General features: G+C 38.0%; 1 protein-coding gene across 2 annotated transcripts in view; it reads left to right on the top strand.

Moving 5' to 3' along the window:
• SGTB (small glutamine rich tetratricopeptide repeat containing beta) overlaps positions 1-22,302 on the top strand; it is a 44,136-nt gene that overhangs the window by 17,669 nt on the left and 4,165 nt on the right. The window contains exons 5-11 of one of the 2 annotated variants that reach the window (XM_035014537.1): positions 1,264-1,389; positions 2,025-2,124; positions 14,251-14,355; positions 18,276-18,414; positions 18,519-18,581; positions 21,688-21,725; positions 21,951-22,034. In XM_035014537.1, coding sequence (XP_034870428.1) covers positions 1,264-1,389; positions 2,025-2,124; positions 14,251-14,355; positions 18,276-18,414; positions 18,519-18,581; positions 21,688-21,725; positions 21,951-22,034 — 655 coding nt within the window. The remainder of the gene's footprint in view (positions 1-1,263; positions 1,390-2,024; positions 2,125-14,250; positions 14,356-18,275; positions 18,415-18,518; positions 18,582-21,687; positions 21,726-21,950; positions 22,035-22,302) is intronic. The other variant, XM_035014538.1, reaches the window with a different exon arrangement.

The raw sequence follows: 22,302 nt of genomic DNA, 5'->3' as shown, positions 1-22,302 counted from the left end.
GTGGGAGTCTGCTTGAGATTCTCTCTCCGTCTGTCTCTGTCCCTCCTCCTACTCGCTCTTTCTCTATCTAAAATCAATCAATCAATCTAAAAAAGCCCCAGCTTTATTGAGCTATAATTTGCATACCATGCAATTTACTCCTTTAAAGTGTACAAATTCATTGGTTTTGTAGTATATTCATGGAGTTGTGCAACCATTACCACAATTATAGAACATTTTTATCACCCCAAAAAGAAACCACGTAGCTATTAGTGGTCACTTTTTTTTTTTTTTTTAAAGAGAGAGAGTGCATGTATGCCTGTGCAAGCGTGGGTGGGGACAGAGGGAGAGGGAGAGAGAGAGAGAGAATCCTAAGCAGTCTCCGTGCTCAGTGCAGAGCCCCACGTGGGGCTCAGTCCCACCACCCTGAGATAATGACCTGAGTGGAGATCAAGAGTCGGATGTCTAGCCAACTGAACTACCCCAGTGCCTCTAGTGGTCACTCTTTATATTCATTTCTGAATCTTAATTTGCAGTAACTTTTTGCATGATTTTATTTGTTTGTTTATTTACTTATTTATGATGGGGAGAAAGGTGTGGAGGGGCCGAGAGAGAATTTTAGGTGTGTTAGCCTGATGCAGGGGATCGATCTCAACCTGAGATCATGATCTGAGCTGAAATCAAGAGTCAGACTTTAACAGACTGAGCCTCCCAGTTGCTCCACTTTTGGATGATTTTAGATACTTTTGTCTATCTGCATTTCCTTTAATCTTCCTGCTCTTGTTCCTCATAAAGTTATACCCTCCTCTTCCTATTAAGTAGCTAATGATCTATTAAAAGACCAAGCTAATAGAGAGCTTCTGGTTAAGAGAAAGTTGGAAGGAAAAATACAGGTTTTTGTGATTTAATCCTTCCTCTTAAGCAATGTTTTAAAATTTAGATTTTGAACAGTGGTTCTTCAGTGAGCAGGACAGTTTTTTCCATTTCATGGAATACAGAAGATAGCCATAGGAAATCCTTTAATTTGCTGGCCAGTTGTTACACTAGCTAAATTATTGCCAGATGTATCTGTAGATGCCCTTCTTGATGATTAGTACCCTGTGGGCTAGCCCTGGTATCTGAAATTCTGTCTTTCTAGAAATTAATGTCCAACAATCCCCTTTTAAAAATCTATCTCTGGAAGGAGTAGCACATAAAAATATTATCTGCCAATAACATATTAACATGATTAATTTTACCAGCTTCCCCACACAACAGAGTTCTGAGGGCTTGACTGTTCAGCAGGTGTATGTTTTGACAGGGAAGGAGTGGAAGAGGGGGTCCAGATTGAGATGATGGCTGAGAAGGGTGTTGCATCTCGAATGGGGTGGGCAGCTCTAAAAAGAACGGAGAGAGATGAAGACAAGGAAGGTGAGAAGAGATTCAATTTTGCCACCAGATATTCATAACTGTTGCATTTACTCACTTATTGAAGCCTGGATTTTATAAGGTATGCAAACATTAATTATTTTAAGACTTTGCATTGTTAAAATCATTCAAACACACTGACGGCTAAGGAGTATCAACTGTATAGTACAATATAACATTTATCTCTAGTGCCACTGAAAAATCATGTTGATGGGGTGCGTGATTCGCTCAATTTAGAACATGTGGCTCTTGATCTCGGGTTCGTGAGTTCAAGTCCCACATTGTGGGTAGAGTTTACTTAAAAAAAAATTGGGGCGCCTGTGTGGCTCAGTTGGTTAAGCGTCTGCCTTCGGCTCAGGTCATGATCCCAGAGTCCTGGGATCGAGTCCCACATCTGGCTCCCTGCTCAGCGGGGAGCCTGCTTCTCCCTCTCCCTCTGCCTGCCACTCTGCCTACTTGTGCTCTCTCTATCTCTGTCAAATAAATAAATAAAATCTTTAAAAAAATAAAAATTAAAAAATTAAGAAAAATCATCTTGCTGACCTTCATATTATTGTAGTTTCTGTGATTCAGATTTATCTTTTGGACTTTATATTTTTTGTGTATATTGTATTTACTGTACATATTGATTATTTCAGGCAATAACCACATGAAAGAAGAGAATTTTGCTGCTGCTGTGGATTGTTACACACAGGCAATAGAACTGGATCCAAATAATGCGGTTTATTATTGCAACAGGTAAACTAGCAATATTGTGGAGGGTTTACAGTTCTTAAACTGTAATTTGCATTAATAGCTCTGAAGGAGAACTGTAAAATTCATTTTGAAAATTTTGAAAGTTCAGAAAAGTATAAAGAAGGAAAAATAAAACCTCATAAAATTACCGCTCAGAGCTAATCACTGTTTTTGGCATATTTTGTTTAATGTGAGTATAATCAATTTCAGATTCATTGTTTTTCAGTAGGCATGTCATAAACACATCCTTACTTTGTTGAAACTCTTTCTAAACATTATTTAAATGGATACAAATTAATCTGTTCCTTCCTCATTTTTTTATACTTCCAGTACCTATCATTGTGGCTGGCATGAAGCATTCGTTATTTTTTAATAAATGGATAAATGTACCTTAATTTATTTTATCTTACTGTTATTTTCTTTGCACCTTAATTTACATAACTGCTGACTTACTGGCCAACTTTGAGGCTGTTCATTTTTTTTCAGTATGATGGAGCTGCAGTGAACAACCTTGTTTCTCAAATTATTTTCTGAAATTTAGATTTTCTGGACTTTGGATTTTATCCTTGGACCTGCTTTCATTTGGTTTAACAGTGTAAACAGTTAAAATATTGTTGATGCTAATTGCAAATTTGTTCAAATTTCTTTGAAAAATTTTGAGACTTGATTTCCTTCCTGAGGAGTGTATGAGTGTATCTGTTTTTGCCATATCCTTTTCAGCACTAAGTACCTGCATTATCATTTATTATTGTTAGTTTAATATTATTTTATTTTAATAGTAATTGTTCTAATTTATATTTAATTACTGGTAGGGTTGGACATTTTTTAGATGTTGGGCATTTGTGGGTTTTCTTCTTTAAATTCTCTATTTGTACCTGTGCCAGGCTTTAGCCTGTTTGACCTCATAGTTCTTTTTTTCCTGTTCTGCCCTTTTTAACAGAGGGTCTGACCCTACTGGGTTGCATTTCCCAGGCTCCTCCTGGGTTGTGTCTGGGTTCAGCCATAGAAGGTGCTGGCAGGAGATTGGAGGGCAGAGGAGGAGAGAAGTCGGGATATTTCTTCCCCTCTTTTTACAACAAGTTGTTTATCCAGCAGGGGCTGCTTCCTATCCTTGTTTCCAGCCCCCAGCCAACACACCTGCTATGATCCCAGCTTTTGCCAGGTGATGTTGGGTTTTGGACTCTGCACTTTGTCCTCTGTCTTAGGGATAGTAATGGCTTCCTGTTGTTCCTCACCTCTGGATTTGCTGCACAACAATGCCTATCGGCATCTCAGCTCCTCTATTAACTATATAATGAATTCCCTGAACTAAATTAATCTGTTTTAAATATTAAAGTTCCAATAGTACTTCTGCAATGATGGAAATGTTCTTGTATCTTCAATGTTCGATACAGTAGCCACTGGCTAGAGTGGCTATTGACCACTTGAAATGTGGCTAGTGCAATTGAGGAAGTAAATTTTTAGTGTTTAATCGATTGAAGATGAATTTAAATTAATTTGAATTGCAATAGGCTACTGTCCTATATAGCGTGGCTGAATATTAGATACAATCCATTTGTCCTAATTGCACAGCTTACTCTTTGCCTTTTAATATTTTTATATGTAAAGGTTTTAAGTATTGATGTAGACAAGTTTGTTTTTCCTTTCTTTTGAATATTCTTCCGATGTTTTTCATCTTCAATCTCTCCCCATTTGCAGACTTGACAAATAACTTTTATTTTTTCTTCACATTTAAATTTTATCATCACAAGTGTGTTTTGGTGAATAGAATCTATTTTAACCAACCTGGAACTCTTTGTGACAGAAATGTATAAAAATTACCTTTTATTATATAGTTAAGTTCTTAGATTTGGGAGAGATCTTTAAATTATTTTGGTCTGATCTTTCACTGAGTTATCCTTATCCCGTTTAGGGTATTCATACCCTTGTGAGGTCGTTCCTTCTTCCCCGCCTTTTTTTTGTGGTCCTATCTGTCGGAAAAGTCTTCCTTGTGTTGGCACTGAATTTGTTTTCCCAAAACCCTTGTAGCCAATCCCAGTTGGCAGTTTTTATTTTTATTCTTAAGGGCAATTACAGAATAATTATGATCCTTCTTTTTTATAATAGTACCTTACATTTTGAAGTTTGTTACCCTGTTCACTTGAGTTCTTTTCTCCACATTATATGTTCACAGCTTCTTCAGTTATACCTCAAATAATGCAGTTTATGTTCTGCACTTTTGCTCTAAACTTGTTCCAGTTTACCTGTATGTGTAGTTCCCAGGAATTTACACAGTATTTCTGGAATTGGTCTGACCCCAATAGTCTTGTAGTAGGGCTCTCATTTAACCTACTGCTAGATAACATAATTACATATTAGCATTTTATAGCATTATTTATTAAATTCATATTTTGCTTTTGGTTTATTAAAGTGTCTCTGTTTCACACATTCTCTTTATTTTGTCATTCAGTCATATTTTCATCTGACAGATTCTTGCCAAAAACCTGCTGTGTACCAGTGCTCTCACTGGAGGTATAGTTGGTTTTCTGTACTCAAATGCAGGATCTTGTATTTGATCCCTATAGAATTTTATCTTGTTACAGTCTCTTATTGTTTGACCCTTAATCTTTTTGGATAATTTGTAAAGTAACATATTTGCTTTTGCTCCTAGTTTCATGTCATCCACAACCTTAAGAATGCCATATATTATATTATGTCAGTTACGAAGTCAACTAAGAGAGCAATCACAGGGAAGTGGTTAAGAGCAGGGGTTCTGACCCAGACTCTTTGAATTCTAATTTCTGGCTCTGACACTTACTAAGTATGTGACATTGAGCAAATTACCTAGCATATGCATGCCTTAGTTTCCCCATTAGTAAAATGTGGTTAATAGTATTTACCCCATAGGACTTTTGCAGAGATTAAATAGTTAATACATATGAAGTGCTAAGAGGTGGTCTAGTAAAGAGTGTTGTACACAACAATTTTATTGTATTTGATATTTGTTACAATTATATATTATTAATTATTATATTGTTAACTAAATATTATTTATTGTATCATTAATTCTGTTATAATATATTTAATATTATCATTATTATTTATGCAATCTGGGTTTTTTTGCTTTGCTCAGAATATAAAGAGAGATCCAAATTTATTGAGGTCCAAATATGTCGTCAGTTGTCTTTCTCTGATTTACCAGTCTGGTAGTAAGCCTGTTAAAAGGAAATGATGTTAGTCAGACAGGAGTTGTTCTGAATTAATCTAGTGTCATTTATCTTCTTTTTTTGGGAGGGAGGGCCTCTTACATTTTTATGAAAAATTTTGAACTTGAAAGAAGTTTACAATAAATATTCTTATATCCATCCACACCAAGATTTTGCCTTTAATATTTTAGTATATTTGCTATGTCACATGTTTATTCATCTATTTGTACCCCTCTGTTCATTAGTCTGTCTTATTTTTGATGCATTTCAAGGTAAATTGCAGCCATCAGTACACTGTCCCCCTAAATACTTTATCATGCATGTCATAAATAGAGTTCAGTATTTTGCATTTTTTTCTTTTGAGGTAAAATTTATGGGTCATAACATACACAAATCTTAACTGCACTTGGCCTGAGTTTTGACAAATGCATACACTTGTATAACTCAAAACCGCCTATCAAACTACTGAAAATTCTACATGCCCCTTCAGAGTCAGTTGCCTAAAACACCAGAGGTTGCAACCGCTGTTTTGCTTTTATTTCCTTACTATAGATTAGATTTGTTTCTTTGAGAGTTCCACATAAAAGGAATCATACCATATGTACTATTTTGTGTGAGACACTTTTTGCTTAGGTTAATGGTTTCGAGATTCACCATGTTGTTTCTTGTCTCAGTGGTTCTTGCTTTTAATTGCTCAGTCGTACTCTACTGTTTGCGTGTACCACAGTTTGCTGAGCCGTTTTCCTATTTATGGTCACCTGGGTGCTTTTGGTTTTTTGTTTGTTTTGCATTTTGTCCAGAAATTATAGTTATTTGTGGAAGAGTTGGATCCATAAGGAAGTTAGTTGTCCATACTAGAAATCTACATTTCCTTTACCAAAAAATCCCTTTATTAATGTGTCCTAATAATCTAGCCCAGAAAAAAATCCAAGTAATTTGTGGAAAATGAATTCTGCAAGCTGTGTGTTCTATTCTCTGTCCTCAGATGGCTATGTATGTTTTAATTTAGCATATGAAATATTTGAAACAAAAACATTTAATGATGTCACTAAATGTTATGACCAGATATAGATGTTATCAGAGAATTGCTTGTAAAGACCACAGTAAGCCGTACACTTTTAACTATGAATATGATAAATTGGAGCCTAAATAAATCATTTATTTCAAATGAGATTAGGGTTCATGAATAGTCTTACGTTTACTAGTACTGGATTGAAAGAGATTCTTGGCAATACCTGTGCTTGCTTTTCATTTAGCTGTCTTTAAGTTGAAATCAATAATCATGCTTATCTTTTTCATTTAAATAGTATCTTTTTTCCCTGAGGAGTTCAGTAATAGAGCAAGCAATTTCGTATTAAATAATTAGAAAACTTTATTTGTATATTTAATACAAATATTGAAAAGAGTTAAAAAAATTTTTTTAGACCCTAGTAGTTGTAAATATCTCAATAGCCTATAGTCTTGCCAACTACCCCTTGCATTTTTATTAGCCAGCCGGCTGCCAAGAATTGGAAGCCTGAAATAGCAGATCTAAATATTCCTTTTGATATTCATTGTCACAGTTTTATTCCTAATCAAAATATTGTTCATATATTAAACTTGCTAGCATGAACTGTAGTTTTCTTTTTATAGAAGTGACTTTCTTGTATCTTAGAACATAATCAGTTGGCACATTTCTTAATCATAAGCCTTTCTTTTCTAGTATTTATCTTCTGTTTTAGCTTTTAGGATTCTAAGGATGCTTTAGGCTCAGCTTAGGTACCAGGAAAACCTGAGTCCTTCCTTGCAAACCTATTATTTATTTTTGCTTTTTTTTCTCTACTCACTGACCATGATATATAACATTTATGTCAGTTTATCATATGTTGTGCCTTATTTTATTTGCACACTTATTTTATTTCTTCAGGTGAAGGGCAGAGATTGGATCTTGTATCTTTTTGTATCTCTTATAGTACCTAGCACTGTTCCTCGCAGGACTTCAGCCAGTTTTTGTTGGATGTCTGGAGGACTACAGAAGAATTACAAGAAATTTCCAGTGATGTTGAAGCGACGACACTCACTTTAACACTTGTAGACATAAAACAACAAATGATTGATATAGATCTAAAACATTTACAAGTAGTTTATAATATGAAATGATATTTTATATTAAGCTAGCTAAATTTCTGTGTCTTCTGTCCCTAAACAGTACTCATATTTCTTTTGTACAACCTCATTGCTGAGTATATTACTTTACCCATAACTGTCTTATGTTTCTGGGATGGATGGATGGTTGAATGACTGAGACAATAAATGGAATTATTTGGTGTACAAGAGAGAGACAGAGCATGATTGGGAGAATTTATCCAGAGGCCTCTCAGGTGATGGGGAATTGGAGATGGAGCTAGATTTGATGGACAGGTAGAACTTAGGTGGAGGATAGGGGTAGGGGAAGGCATTTAAGTTGGAGAATCTAGTTTAAAAGGCACAATTAGGAATGTTAGTGGCAGCGTGAGCTCTGAGAAAGATTGGAACAGAGACCGTGCTGTTTTTCACTTTGTTTTCCTTCACTTCCATAAGCAGCATGTAGTCATTAGGCTCACGTGGATTTGAACTTGGTTCATTAAATTTGGAGTTGAATCCCAGGTCAGCCACGTACTAGCTCTGTGGTCTTGGGCAGCTGCTTAACCTTTTTGAGCTTCAGTTTCCTCACTTGTAAGATAGAGATATACTAACCCTGTGAGGGGTGATAATTATATAAATTACCTAGCATAGTTCTAGGCTTTCATTATTTGTTTCTTTTAAAAACAGTGTAATTCCTAGTTGTAGAAATAAGTTTTTGCTGTAACTTATTTATGCATGACCTACGGTATGGGAGATTAAGTTACCTGTGATTTTTCTTTTTGCCTCGTTTTCTATAAAAATAGAACACAGGTTATATTCATGCTCTTGCTCTAACAGGGTAAAGTAGGCTAAGGTGTCCGAAAACATGGTGACTCTGGCTGTATTGTTCTGTTGGAATTTCATTAGTTATGCCCTGATAACCAGACAGCAGGGGCAGAGAGAGCAGGCCCCATTGATATTCAGTTCAGACACTGGCATGTTTGGCTTCATCTCACAGAAGATTTGAATATAGCCCAAATTCTCTTCCCTTTCCTGGCCTTAGATGTTCAGGTGCTTGTCCTCTTTTGAAAGATCCTAGCTTGCAGTTTGTGATCTAGAGCTAAAACTATTGGGCACCTGGGTGGCTCAGTCATTTAAGTGTCTGCCTTCGGCTCAGGTCATGATCCTGGGGTCGAGTCCCACATCGGGCTCCCTGCTCAGCGGGGAGCCTGCTTCTCCCTCTTCCTCTGCCCCTGCTTGTGCTCTCTCTGTCAAATAAACAAATAAATAAAATCTTTTTTTTTTTTTTTTTTTTAAAGCTAAAGCTATCAAGATTCAAACAGTCATCTTCTTCCCTTCTGCCCACTCTTCTTTCTGGGTCTGATTCTCCCTGCCTTATTCCCTGTCTTGTTATCAGTATCTGAAGTGAGAGATCAGGGTGTCTTCTGCTCAGTTTACCTTTTCTGTATACCTCCCAACAGCTCATTTGTTCCCTCCTCCATTTCCATCACTACTCCCTTAGTCTAGATTCTTAAATTTTGCTAAACTAGTGCTATAGTAACTTCATTTGGCTTCCATTGTCTACTTGCACTCCCCGCTCCAGTCTTCTGACAAAAGGGTCTTTCTAAAATGTGAATTTAATCGTCTAATTTTTGCTTTCTTCTTGCTAGACCCAAGTACCTATATGATCATATTTAAACTCCTCAGCATAAGATCTTTTATAATCTAGGCATTTAAAAAATATTTGGCTGTTTTTATTAGCCATTCATTTTTTTCCTTTTTTAAAAAATAGATTATTTATTTATTTATTTGAGTGAGAGAGAGAACACGAGAGGGGGGAGGGACAGAGAGAGAGGGAGAAGCAGGTTCTCCGCTGAGCAGGGATCCCATTGTGTGACTCTATTCCAGGACCCGGGATCATGACCTGAGCCAGAGGCAGATGGTTAACTGACTGAGCCACCCAGGCGTCCTGTCATTTTCCTTTTTAAAATTTTATTATTTTCACTCTTCTTCCTACTCCATTCTTCTTTCTACTCTATGCACATAGAATGTGAAATTTGCTGACTTCTTTTTTTTAATGTCTTCTTTATTTTATTTTTGAATTTTTATTGAGGTATAATTAACATACAATATTATATTAACTTCAGGTGGGCAGCATATTGATCAACAATTCTATACATTACTGAATGCTCCCTACGATAAGTATAGTGACCGTCGCCATATAATAACGTTATTATTGGCTATATTCCCTTGTACTGTACTTTTCATCTTGGTGAAATTTGCTGACTTCTTAAGAGTACCATGTTGAGACATCTCTCCATGCTTTTATGTGCTCTGCCTAGAATGTTCCATACCTTATTTAACTGGTCAACTGCCAGCCATCGTTCAAGACCCTGCTAGGTGTTACTTTTGGAAAGATTTTCTTAATTTTTTCTCTTCCCAACCTCCTGTCCATACTCTTGCGCCCTTCCCCACCGTGTCCTATGGAGTGCTGCTGTCTAGGATGGGAGCCCCTAGCCACATGTGGCTGGTCAAATGCAAGTTAAACTTAATAAAATAAAAAATTCAGTTCCTCAGTTGCTAGCATATTTCAAGGGCTCTTTCGCCACATGCGGACAAGGGGCTGCTGTACGGGATAGCACAGATGAAGAACTTATTTATCACAGGAAGTTCTATTAGCTCTGCACAGGGTTAACTATACTCAACTCATGTTGCCTCTTCCTTTGATACTTTGTTGATACTTCTTTTGACTCCATTGTTGCACTTATCACACTATTATTTATTTACATCTGTTTTTCTCTATTAGATCGTGAAAGATTGGAGGGCAGAGATGTGTCCTCTTCATCTCTGTGTATTTGGTTTGGATTTCAGGGTTTAGCATATTATAGTTTTCAACAAAAGTTTGAGTTGAACTGATACCGTGAATTTTAGGAGGGAGAATTGTCTCTACTTGAAAGACTTCTAATAGTGAAGCAGTTATATGTCAGCATGTTTTATACATATATACATAAATACGTATTGTAAATAATATCGTAAATTTGTTATATAATATATATTTAGGAGAATAAATTTAAAACTATTTAAAACCTATTTCAACTTACTGAAAGAGTAATACATGAACATCTATATATGCTTACCCTAGAGTCAAAAATAGCTAACATTTTGCCATGTTTACTTTCTCTCTCTTTCTGTCTCTCTGTGGGGGTGTTGTGAGTGGGTGTATAAAATTTTCTTGCTGGTCCTAAATCCTTCAGTTATATCTCCTAAGAATGAGAATATACTCTGCATAATTATCATACCATTCACATGTAGGAAAATTAGCATTGACATTTCTTCATTTGTCCCTAGAATACTTTCGATAGCTATGTCTTTTTTTTTTTTTTTAAAGATTTTATTTATTTATTTGACAGAGAGAGGCAGTGAGAGAGGGAACACAAGCAGGGGGAGTGTGAGAGGGAGAAGCAGGCTTCCCGCGGAGCAGGGAGCCCGATGCGGGGCTCGATCCCAGGACCCTGAGATCATGACCTGAGCCGAAGGCAGACGCTTAACGACTGAGCCACCCAGGCGCCCCGATAGCTATGTCTTTGATCCAGAAGCCAATCAATGTTTGTGTGTTGCGTTTTGAGATGTTACTTTTGTCTCTTAATCTAGAAAATATTACTGGTTTTTTATTTATATTTTTATGACATAGACATTTTTGAAGAGTTCCGACCAGTGATTTTATAGCATGTGCCATAATCTGGATTTGTGTGATTGTTTCCTCAGGATTAATTTTAGGTTGAAGTGTGGTATTAAGCCCACATAAATAATTATGTGTACCATTTATTGCATTAAAATAGGAGGCACATAATTTCAAAGTGTCCATTAGTGGTGATTCTAAGTTTGATATCTTCGGGTGGTGACCATCATCTCTGTTATTCCTTTTATAATTAAAAATTATCTGTAGGGTCAGATCATGTGAATATCCCATTCCCCAGCAATCTTTTACTCAGTGTTTTACCATACGTTCATGATCTTTCCTTGAATCATTAAAACACTGATGGTCACAAAATGGTGATTTTCTAATTTTATCATTTCTTTTACATTTATTTTCTCACATATTTCTGTAAAGAAGAACTTTCTTTCCACTCCCCCCTTTTCCACTTTCCTCCTCCTTTCCCCTACCCCAACTTTTTTGAGTATCATTATGGACTAATGAATTTTTAAAATCACTGTTCAATGTATTATAAGAAATTGCTATAATTATTATTTTTGGCACTTAAATTTATCCCATATTTGGCTTGTGAGAGCCCCTTTAAACTTGCTATGTGTCCTTTTATATAACTTTGTTTTGAACATTTTCTTACTTCCTGAGACAACAAGGTATTCCACAATTGTCCTGTACATACTTTGCCCTAGACCTGAGCTCAGCTGTTTCTACCAGTAGCCCCTATTCCTGTTAGTGGAGAATAGTATTTAGAAACCAAGGTCTGGTCGCAAGACATGATCATTGCTACTGAAGTGTTACTGCTTCTTCAGTGAACAGAGCTAGGAAATAAAATTTTTGAAAAATCATCGGTTTATGCAGATACCTTCAATTTGTATTCCATTGTCACCTTCCCCCATTTTATGTGGATTTCTTTTCTTCCAGAGTGAAAATCCTGCTTTCCAAAACCACCAGTATGTTTACTCATTAGGTCTACCCTTCAGTATTCTTCAGTTGATAGTATAATACCAATATTATGCCATTAGCAAGCCTACTAAGTAAATTTCACAATTTCTTTTCTCCTTAGAATCCGTCTCATTAAAGATATATACTCAGAATACTACTTGAAAGTTACTTGAATTCTTTTTGATCTACAGTTAGCATCATTTGTTTCTCTTTCACTCAGTTTGAAAGTTTGCTTTTTCATCCTTTTTGAAGTCTTATGCCCATTTTTATCCCATCTACCTCATGCCCACCCATCATCTATGAGAGTGAGACTTTTCATATAAGTTTGATTTCTGAGCCATGTAAATGTTTTCCATAAAATTAAACAGACAGGATGGTCAGTAATAATGTCAGTAGTAATGACTCTCTTTATCCTGAATAGTGCTTTTTGCTTCGTATTTTATATTTGTGTTCCTACATCAGCTTTTTTGTTTTCAGTTGGCCTGATTATCTTTTTCTAGCCCTTTCTTTAACCTGTGTGTGATTATGGTTTAGGTGGTATGTATACAATTTGAGAAACTGATTTTTATCTAGGTTACTTTGTAGTTGCTTTTATGTTTGAATTGGTTTTCTACTATGATATTATTTGGCTGCCTCTCCCTTCCCCCTTCCCTGCTCTTTTTTTTTTTTTTTTTTTTTTTGCCTTCTACGGTATTGAGTTATTTTTACTTCATTTTTTTCTTTCTAATTATTTGGAAGTTATACATTCTATATCTCTTCTTTTAATGGTCATTTTTAATGGCCATCCTTCTCATGCTGGTTAGTGTGTGTTGGATGTTCAAATAAACCCATGCCTCTTTTTCATATGAACTACCAAATCAGGTTTGTTGAATTCTGGACTTCGACACTACATTTTTTTTCACTGAAAGAAAGGAGACTGTATGTTTATTTTTTAAAAAAATTTTATAATCTTAATTTGGAAAGAGAGTCTCAGTCATGCTATATGAAGAAAAATTGACAGAAAACTGGACTGACCACCACCTTTCCTTTATAGCCTGCCAGCTACCTCCACCCCTCCCAGGAACCTAAGCACTGTTGAGGCCAGGAATATTATTCTGATTACTGCTCTATGCCTAGAAAAGTATCTGTGCATTAGCTAGACCTCAATAGATATATTAGTTGAATGAGTAAGTAGAAATATTTAGTCTGGAGAAGAGTGAATGGAGCAGTGGTGGGAGTGGGATGGAGGGCAGGAGAAATGGTGGAATGTTTTAGTTTGAAGAGCTTGCATGTAGGACAGTCATTTTGCTTGTTTAGAATGGCCCTGAGGGTTGAAGTGAGCGTGACAGCAGGGAAACAGGGGGCTATCTACTATCAGGATTGTGTGGAGGAATAGAAAGTAGCTTCATTATACCATCACACCCTGGAATCAAGTTATTCCAGGAAAGTTCCATTAGAAGTAACTGGAGGGGGGAAATCGGAGGAGAACGAACCATGAGAGACTACGGACTCTGAGAAACAAACTGAGGGTCCTAGAGGGGAGGGGGGTGGGGGAATGGGTTAGCCTGGTGATGGGTATTAAGGAGGGCATGTATTGAATGGAGCACTGGGTGTTATACGCAAACAGTGAATCATGGAACGCTACATCAAAAACTAATGATGTAATGTATGGTGATTAACATAATAAAAAAATAAAATAAATAAAAGAAGTAACTGGAAAGGATTCAATAGTATTTAATCGCTCTGAGATTCTGTGCTAAGTGGATGGAATGCATTGCCATCCTTCATTTGCAGCCAGATTTAGGTTAAATTTTGATCTTAGACTTGCCTGATGATGATCTTAACCCTACTAGTAAAGTGACCATTTTACAGCATAACACTGGGTAACCATCATTCTGCACACTTCCTTAGTAATCCCACATGTCCTGGTGCTTTCATTTTTCTGTGTGGGCAAATTAGAAAAGCAATAAGTAGGTAGATCACTGGTATGATTCACTTATTTGTCTTTTCTCTAGCAAAGCAAACAGTGAAAGGTAGCCTGCATATTTTCTCTGAGATTTACTTTTGAATTATCTTTTTGTTTGATTATAGAATTATCTTAGTTTGATTTAGATATTTACTGACAGTGATATACAAATTGGGACAAGGAAAATGTAGTTTTATTAGTACCTGACAATCTAAATTAGTGCCTTGAGGGCTGCTTATAATAAAAATCTCTTCTCTTTCTCTTAGGGCTGCCGCTCAGAGTAAATTAGGTCACTACACAGATGCAATAAAGGATTGTGAGAAAGCAATAGCAATTGATTCAAAATACAGCAAGGCATATGGGAGAATGGGGTAAGTTCTGGCAAAATGTTCAAAGAAGTACCAGGGAGTATCAGATTTGCTGTTCTTAATGGTTTGGTTTCCAATTTCCTGCTTAAATATTGCAAGGAAGATCAATATACCATTGAGAGAGGAAATGACTGCAACTTCTTTGACTTGGATAGAGGTGACCCGTTGTATGATGAATGGTTGGTTGTTGGAGAAAATCATACAACCATACTGAGTAGACTCACTTCATGTTCAAGGCCACAGATCTCAAATGAGTACTCAGTATTTTGGTGGACAATCCTACTATACTTCCTTCTACATTCACCTTACCACTTTCTTCCCACCTTCTCTTCTCTCTTCAAATTTCCACCGCATGCTCCATGGTGACTCTCAGCTCATGTTTGCCTTGCAATTAATTGAGAAAAATAGATGCATTTAGAAGAAAAGTAACTACTCTTCCTGCTTCTGAATCAACCAATCCACCTGCATTTGTATCCTCACAGACTGCCTTTTGTTCCTGTTCAAATGGAAGGGTTCTTTTCTAAGACTTGCCTTCATTCATGCCATATATCTCATCCCTTTGTACCTTCCTCAGGACTTTATGCTTGATATCCTCTCCTTTATCTTCTGCAACACCAGACTTCCTACCTCTATCAGTGACAATGACTCCATGTGAAAAGGTCATAGAAAATCACCCATTGGAACTGTCCTTTTCCCAGAGAGGCCCCTTCCCAGCTCTTCTTTCTCTGAATTGCTGCCATAGCTGCCTGTGTTTGCTGTCTCACCTCCCTCATGTCTCATTTGCCTTCCGCTCGCTCTGATTGGGCTTTCATCTCTGTCACTCTGTTGACAGCCCTGTTCACAGTCCCCGGTTGTCCGTATTTTCCCAGGGCCAGTGTTCACGTCTCTGTCCTTACCCTGCCCCGTGTTTTAGTATCTGGCATGATTAACTTTTTTTTTTTCTTTTAAAGTTTATTTATTTAAGTAATTTCTCTACCCAATGTGGGGCCCAAACTCATGACCCTGAGATCAAGAGTCGCATGCTCTTCCAACTGAGTCACCCAGGCGCCCTGGCACGATTAACTGATACTTGAAATACTTCATTCTCTCCTCTTCTGTGACTTCACACTTCCTGGTTCTCCTTCTGCTTCACTGGATGCTCTTTCCCAGTCTCCCCTGCTGGTTCTTCCCTCTGTACCACCTCTAAATGACGGAGGACTTCAGGGCTCTCTCCTCTGCTGCCATTTTTCTGTTCTCTCTTCTGATTCCAACCTGTCCCATGCTTTTAAATTCCATCTACAGTCAGTACTCATTATTCATGGATTCTGTATATAGAATTTGCCTACATGCTGAAATTTTCTTGTAACCTCCAAATCAGTAATCACTGTGCTTTTGTGGTCTTTCACAGAAGGGTGAAAAATTTGAGTCACCTGTCATGCCAGTTCTCAGCAGAGGTCTGGTAAGATGATGCTCTGCCTTTTTGTTTTAGTTCTCATGCTGTAAATGAGCGTCGTTTTCACAGTCTTTCTGGAGCTGTTTTTTCTTTCTTTTTTTTTTTTTTGCATTTTCATGCCTTTTGTGGTTGATTTCCCTGTTTACAATGGCCCCCAAATGTAGGCTGAAGTGTTGTCTAGTGTTCCTAATCACAAGAAGGCTACTATGCGCTTTATAAAGAAAATATAGATAATTTTTTATGAGACATGAGTTAGTGCTGTTGGCTGTTAGTTCAGTGCCAATGAATCATTAATATGTATTAAATAAGGTTTCTTTAAAAAGAAACACACATAAAATAAGGTTAGGTTTTGATCTGTTGATGAAAATGTTGTGACCAAAAACTCACAGGAGCCCAACCCTATATTTCCTCTAGGAGCAATTGTTCATTATTTGCTAATTTATTGTTTGTGGTGACTTTATAGAATATAACTTCTGTTGTTAACGAGTCTCAACTGTATATGATGATGCAGTTCTTAGGTTATATGTCTGAACTCCGTACTCATATATTCAACTACTTTTCATCTCCACTTAGATGTTTGATAGGCATTTAAAGCTTAACATGCCCCCAAAAGAACTTTTGTTCCCTTCTTAAATCTTTCCCAGCTCAGTAAATGGTACCATCATTCACCTACCAGTGCCAAAAGGTCAAAAGCCTAGGAGTCATCCTTCAGTCTTATTATGCCTGACACAACTAATCTATCAGCAAGTCCTGTCAATTCTGGTTTCCATATATATCTTCACCTCAAGCATTGAATGCTATCTTGTTTCTAACCCTAGCCCAAATTATTATCTCTTACGTAGGCTACTGCAGTAGCTTCATAACTGGTCCCCCTTGCCACCATTTTACCCATACCCATGTTGATTCGTCTGCAGAAAAGCCAGAATGTTCTTTTCTTCTATTTTTTTTTTTTTAAGAGATGGGGAGAGAGAGAGAGGAGAAGGGTGAAGGGGCAGAGGGAGAGAGAATCTTAAGCTCCACACCCAGCACGCAGCCTAACATAGGGCTCAGTCTCACAACCCTGAGATCATGACCTGAGCCAAAGTCACGAGTCAGAGGCTTAACCGACAGCCACCCAGGCACCCCCCAGAGTGAATGTTCTAAAGCATAAATCAGATCTGTCACTCCACTGCGACGAGAACAAAATCCAGACTCCAAACCGTGGTCTTATATGATCTGGCATCTGATTATTCTCTGACATCATCTTTCCACACTTTATTTTCTGTGCTCCCTCCTCATCAGCTTTCGTCCCGTTCCTTAAGTATACCAAACACATCGTTCGCAGGGCCATTGTGTTTACCATGTCTTCTGTTTAGAATGCTCCTCCTTTGACTTTCATGTGACTGCTATCTACTCATCACTCACGTCTTTTCATTGTGGCTGTCTTTGAGGAGCTCCCCCTCTCTTTAATATTATGATTTTATTTGCATGTTTATTACTTATCTTTCCAGTTAGGATGGAATTTTCTTAAACTCAAGGGCTTTATCTTTCTCATTGTGAACTACAAAATAGTATCTGGTACGCAGTAGGGTTTTAATAAGTATTTATTGACTGTTGATTCATTGAGGACTCTGAAAAAATATCTTTCATTGTTGACTAGAAGAAAACGAATTAGGTTTTGAGAATTTTTCTGTGGTTAGACACTGTATTCTGTCTTGATCAGAAGTCTGGGAGGTAAGTCATCCATGAAAGAAGTGGAGTAATTTGTTAAAAACAACCCTATACTATAAACAAACCTCAATACTATCTATCCGTATATACCATTAGTGTATAGTTCTGAAGTAATTTTCTGATAAATCAATTCTAACTAGGAAGAGGAAAACAAAATTTAATAACAAACTCTTTGATCTGTGCCTGGGATAAAAATGTGTTGAGTTGTAAAAATGCTAATTTTATCTACTTCACACCTAAGATGTCCTCTTCACGAGTAGTCCACTGATACCCCATCGCCCATTTTTGTTTTTTATTTTTTTAATGGCAAATTGATATTTATTGTGGCTCAGTGTCTTTGTTAGGAAGAAGGAAGAAAATGGGGCATTAGGAAGCACACATCTAATTCAGAGTCCCTAAAATGGTTTTAGCATCATGAGTTATAATGGCCACAGGTTGTTAGTCAGCTCACATCTTTGTGGAGCTTTATCATTCATAAGGCAATTACTTCACATACTAGGCTTAAAATTGAAAGGGTAGGTAAGTGTCATTTCTAAGCATTAAATTCATGACTTATGGGAGAGCTAAGGTTGTCAGCAAGCAGAATGGAGAGAGTCCAGACTTACAGAATCTTGGAATTAGAAGGAATTTTAGTGATATTCCTCTGAATCACATAGTACAGTGAATCAAGTAAGCGTAGTCTGGATTCGAATTGATTACCAAGACAGACGTTTGACTGTTGGTGATGTCCTGATGTTTTTCAAACATATTATCTTAAACTCTTATATTTTATTCTTTTCAGACTGGCCCTCACTGCCATCAATAAATTTGAAGAAGCAGTTACAAGTTACCAAAAGGCATTAGATCTTGACCCTGAAAATGATTCTTATAAGTCAAATCTGAAAATAGCAGAACAGAAGTTAAGAGAGGTATCCAGTCCTGTAAGTTATTAATGACAGATGAGGGAAATATTTTCTGTCATCCTCAATTTATTATAATCAAATTATAGTGGTTGGACTAATTCTCAGATATAATTGTTTTACAGACAGGAACTGGATTGAGCTTTGACATGGCTAGCTTAATAAATAATCCAGCCTTCATTAGTATGGTGAGTATATTTCCTTTTCTGCTCTGCTGGGTCTGTTTTCCATAGAGCTTTGTGGTTCCCAAACTTTTAGAAACCAATACGAAAGCTCTTGTGGCGGGGGTGGTGGTGGAGTGGGGATACAGCACTCTGGCTCAGGTTTTTAACCTGCCTACGTACCTCTTTGTGAGAAAGCCATGGAGAGACTGGAGGAAGCCCACGGATTCCCTGAAAATGTATAAAAAATTTTCATACATGTGCACATATGCACTTTTCTATGGAGAGAACCGTATTTTTCATCCAAGTGGCAAAGGGGTCTGCATATCTACAAAAGGTCAAAAACAACTCTTTTCCATGAAAGCAGCCCTAGGAAGATCTCTAATAATTCAAGTCTGAGTAGTTTGACTGTCGTGGTGCCCTAAGCTCTCCTCTCATGGTCTGCTTCCTTTCTATCCTAAGAGTTTATTTGAACTTTTAGTATAATCCTCAGATGTATGTTTTCCATCCTGCAAAAACAACAAAATGACCCATGGATCTTTTTGAAAACGCACATACTCTGGTCTAGTTTGTGGAAACTGATTTAGTGGATTGGGATGTTACCTGGGCATATAAAGCTCCTTGAGTGATTATTTCTGGTTGAGAACGATTCGTTCCACCACATGCCATGCCCTTGGAAGGCGGCAGTACCACTTGAATTCATCTTTGGTTCTTCCAAAAAATGTGTCATGCATCCACGGAATCTTTGAATTGAAATGCACAGATGGCTCATTCTCAGTGAGATTGTTTAAAAGAAGTCTTTTAAACAATTAGTAGGTTTGTAGCAATTGGCAGTTTACAATTGGTAGTTGAGATCTTTGTAGACAGTGGTTAATTTTTGAATCACTCACTCAAACTGAGGTGTTGGGAAAGCCACTACTTGCTTTTATTATCAGAGAGATAATTATTTGATTTGCAAATAATTCAGTAACTCTTCTCAAGTCTCAGGATTGAGCCCATCACATTTAAGTTAGTCTTCTTGTGTGCATGCCAGCATTTATATGGCTCTTTGTAGGTTTTGTGACATTTTTAGCATTGCTAGCCATTTCCAGGCCTCAGGTTATGCTATTGTAGTAAGATGTGAAAATGGATTTCTTCTAGTTTCAGATTTGTCTTAGCCCTCAAGATGCTAAGTACCAAAGTGTAGTGTTGCAAAAGGTGGCAGTTAAAAACATACTGTGTGACTTGTAAAAAAGAGTCAGGTTGATAGACAGTAAGAGGATTTTTGGAGAAAGCTATTGGAGTTGCAGAGCCTTTCTCCATGTGTGAGGGAGTGAAGGGGGCCTGCCCTCCTCTCAAGCCCCCAGAGAAAGGGCTTTTCTGGCCCACTCCTGAGAGCCTTCCAGATGGCCCCCAGTAGGCTGGTGTCCGACCTGCTGGCTAAAGGAGCCTGTGTGGTTTAGCAAGTAACTGTACTGACGCCAGTGGAGTGGAGGGGTGTTTTCTGTGGACCAGGGTGAGCACACTTGCTCATAAGATAGTCCAGTGCGATCTGCCTGGAAAGGCCTCCTGGAAGGTGACAGGACCCCAACACAGAGTCTCTAGAGGAGGACTGCAAAGAACTTGGGACTAAAGGGAAAGTCACAGTGTCCATGCAGAGAGTCAATTATCCTTCTCAGAGGATAGATGAGAACTGGCCGGAGGGGCAGGAGTGGGAGAAGTTTCTGAAGGCCCTTAGAAAGAGCCCCAAGAGAGGTCCCGAGTAAACAATCTGCACATCCAAAGAGCACCAATGCAAAACCACTGAGATACGACCAGTGATCAAATAACTTTCCTGTAGCCCTGACTCTGTGGCTTCCTCGAGGGCCAGGACTCTTGCCCAGCCAGCTGGGGGGAGAGGCAGAGAAACACTGTGGTGAAGAAGAGCGGGCAGTTGTGCCTCTCTCTTCTGGTGCAACTGGCCCATGTGAAGTAGGCCCAGGCCGGGGAGGGGAAATGCTTTGCCTGTAAATGAAGTTTTATGTATTTGGTTATTACAGTGAGCAAGATGTGCAGTACTGAACCAGAGGTCATTTCCAACTTAAAGCGACTAGAGGGGGCTGCCTGGGTTGCTCAGTTGGTTGAGCATCTGCCTTCAGCTCGGGTCATGATCCCAGGGTCCTGGGATCAAGCCCCGCATCGGGCTCCCTGCTCAGCGGGAGGCCTGCTTCTCCCTCTCCCTCTGCCCCTCCACTCATCATCTCACTTTCTCAAAAAAAAAAACCCAAAAGACAAAAAAGCAACCAGAGGACTGCTTACTTAAAAGTGACCAGAAAAGCCCTAGGATCTGCTCTGTATTTCTTCTAGGTCCTAGAATCTAGAAGAGGATGAACTGCTTTTGCAGAATCAGATTAAAAGGATTGTGAAACAAAAGGCTTTATATTTATAGCTCGTAAATCCTGCTTTTTCTGTGTAAAGACCATAGTGCTTGTGTGTTGGTGCAGAGGCACCAGGCCTAACCAAGACTTGAGGAAAGTTACTGAATTGCTTGCAAGGAAGTCAAACAGTTCTCTTTATGGCAATGAAGCGAGGGATGGCTTTTCCCAACACCTCATTTAGGGTCAGTAAATCAAAATTACTGTCTACAAAGATTTAGAGTAAAATTTACAAGAACATTTGAGGCAAAAAAAAAAAAAAAAGATTGATATGCTTTCAAAATAGAAAGTTTTACAAGTGACCTGAGCCAAAGGCAGACGCTTAACCAACCGAGCCACCCAGGCGTCCCATTTGCAGTGTATTTTCAATGCCATTTTTCCTAGTACTTCCTTTTTTTACATTCATTCACTTTGTTGAAAAGTACACTAAAACTAGGGGCGCCTGGGTGGCTCAGTTGGTTAAGTGTCCCGCTCTTGGTTTTGGCCCCGGTCATGATCTCAGGGTCATGAGATAGAGCCCCTCATCAGGTACAGAGCCTGCTTGGGATTCTCGTCCCCTCCCCACCACCCCCGTTTCATGCACGAGTGCTCTCTCTCAAAAAAAGTACACTAAAACTCTAAAGAATGTTAGAACATGTGTGGTTTAGCTTTCATTCGTGGTTTTGTTTTTTTTTTAATCTTTATTAAAGACTCTTAAATATTGACTGCCTTTAATGGGAGATGCCATTTTTAAATTCCAGGCAGCAAGTTTAATGCAGAATCCTCAAGTTCAGCAGCTGTAAGTATATTTTCCCCTCCCATCTGCCAGGCTCCTAATTTGAGCACATCGGCTCCACATGATAAGTGGTACACGGTAGATGAATTCCAGCCAATTAGAACTTAGAGCCATTCACATTTGGCCTTCTACACAGCGCGGGTATATTTAACTGACTTCTCCTTAGCCGGTGTCCTACTTGTTAAGAATATATACCCATCTCAGTGATGTATTTCTTGCCTATTCTAGAATGTCAGGAATGATGACAAATGCTATTGGGGGACCTGCTGCTGGAGTTGGAGGACTAACTGACCTGTCTAGCCTCATCCAAGCGTAAGTGTTACTTAAGATAGAAATAGTAAAAAAGTTTATGTTTTACAGCTTGTCTCTGAAGTGAAGGGACCAGGGGGCTTTCTTTTAAAAATTTTTTGACTGTTAGTATCAGTGGCCTCATTAGTTACTCAGTCTAAAGAAATTTATTAACATGGAATTTTCAGATTGAAGGGCAGGAATTCAGAAGATCTGTACCCATGAAAAAGTTTTTTGGCAGATTTGAATAGCTACTCAAGGATATAGATGAAAGTCAAATATATGCTTAAAG

This window comes from Mirounga leonina, unplaced genomic scaffold, assembly GCF_011800145.1.
Source record: "Mirounga leonina isolate KUSES-001 unplaced genomic scaffold, KU_Mleo_1.0 Mir_168, whole genome shotgun sequence".
NCBI lineage: Eukaryota > Metazoa > Chordata > Mammalia > Carnivora > Phocidae > Mirounga > Mirounga leonina.
Note: the sequence above shows the minus strand (reverse complement) of the source record. Positions and strands in the feature narration are given on the sequence as shown.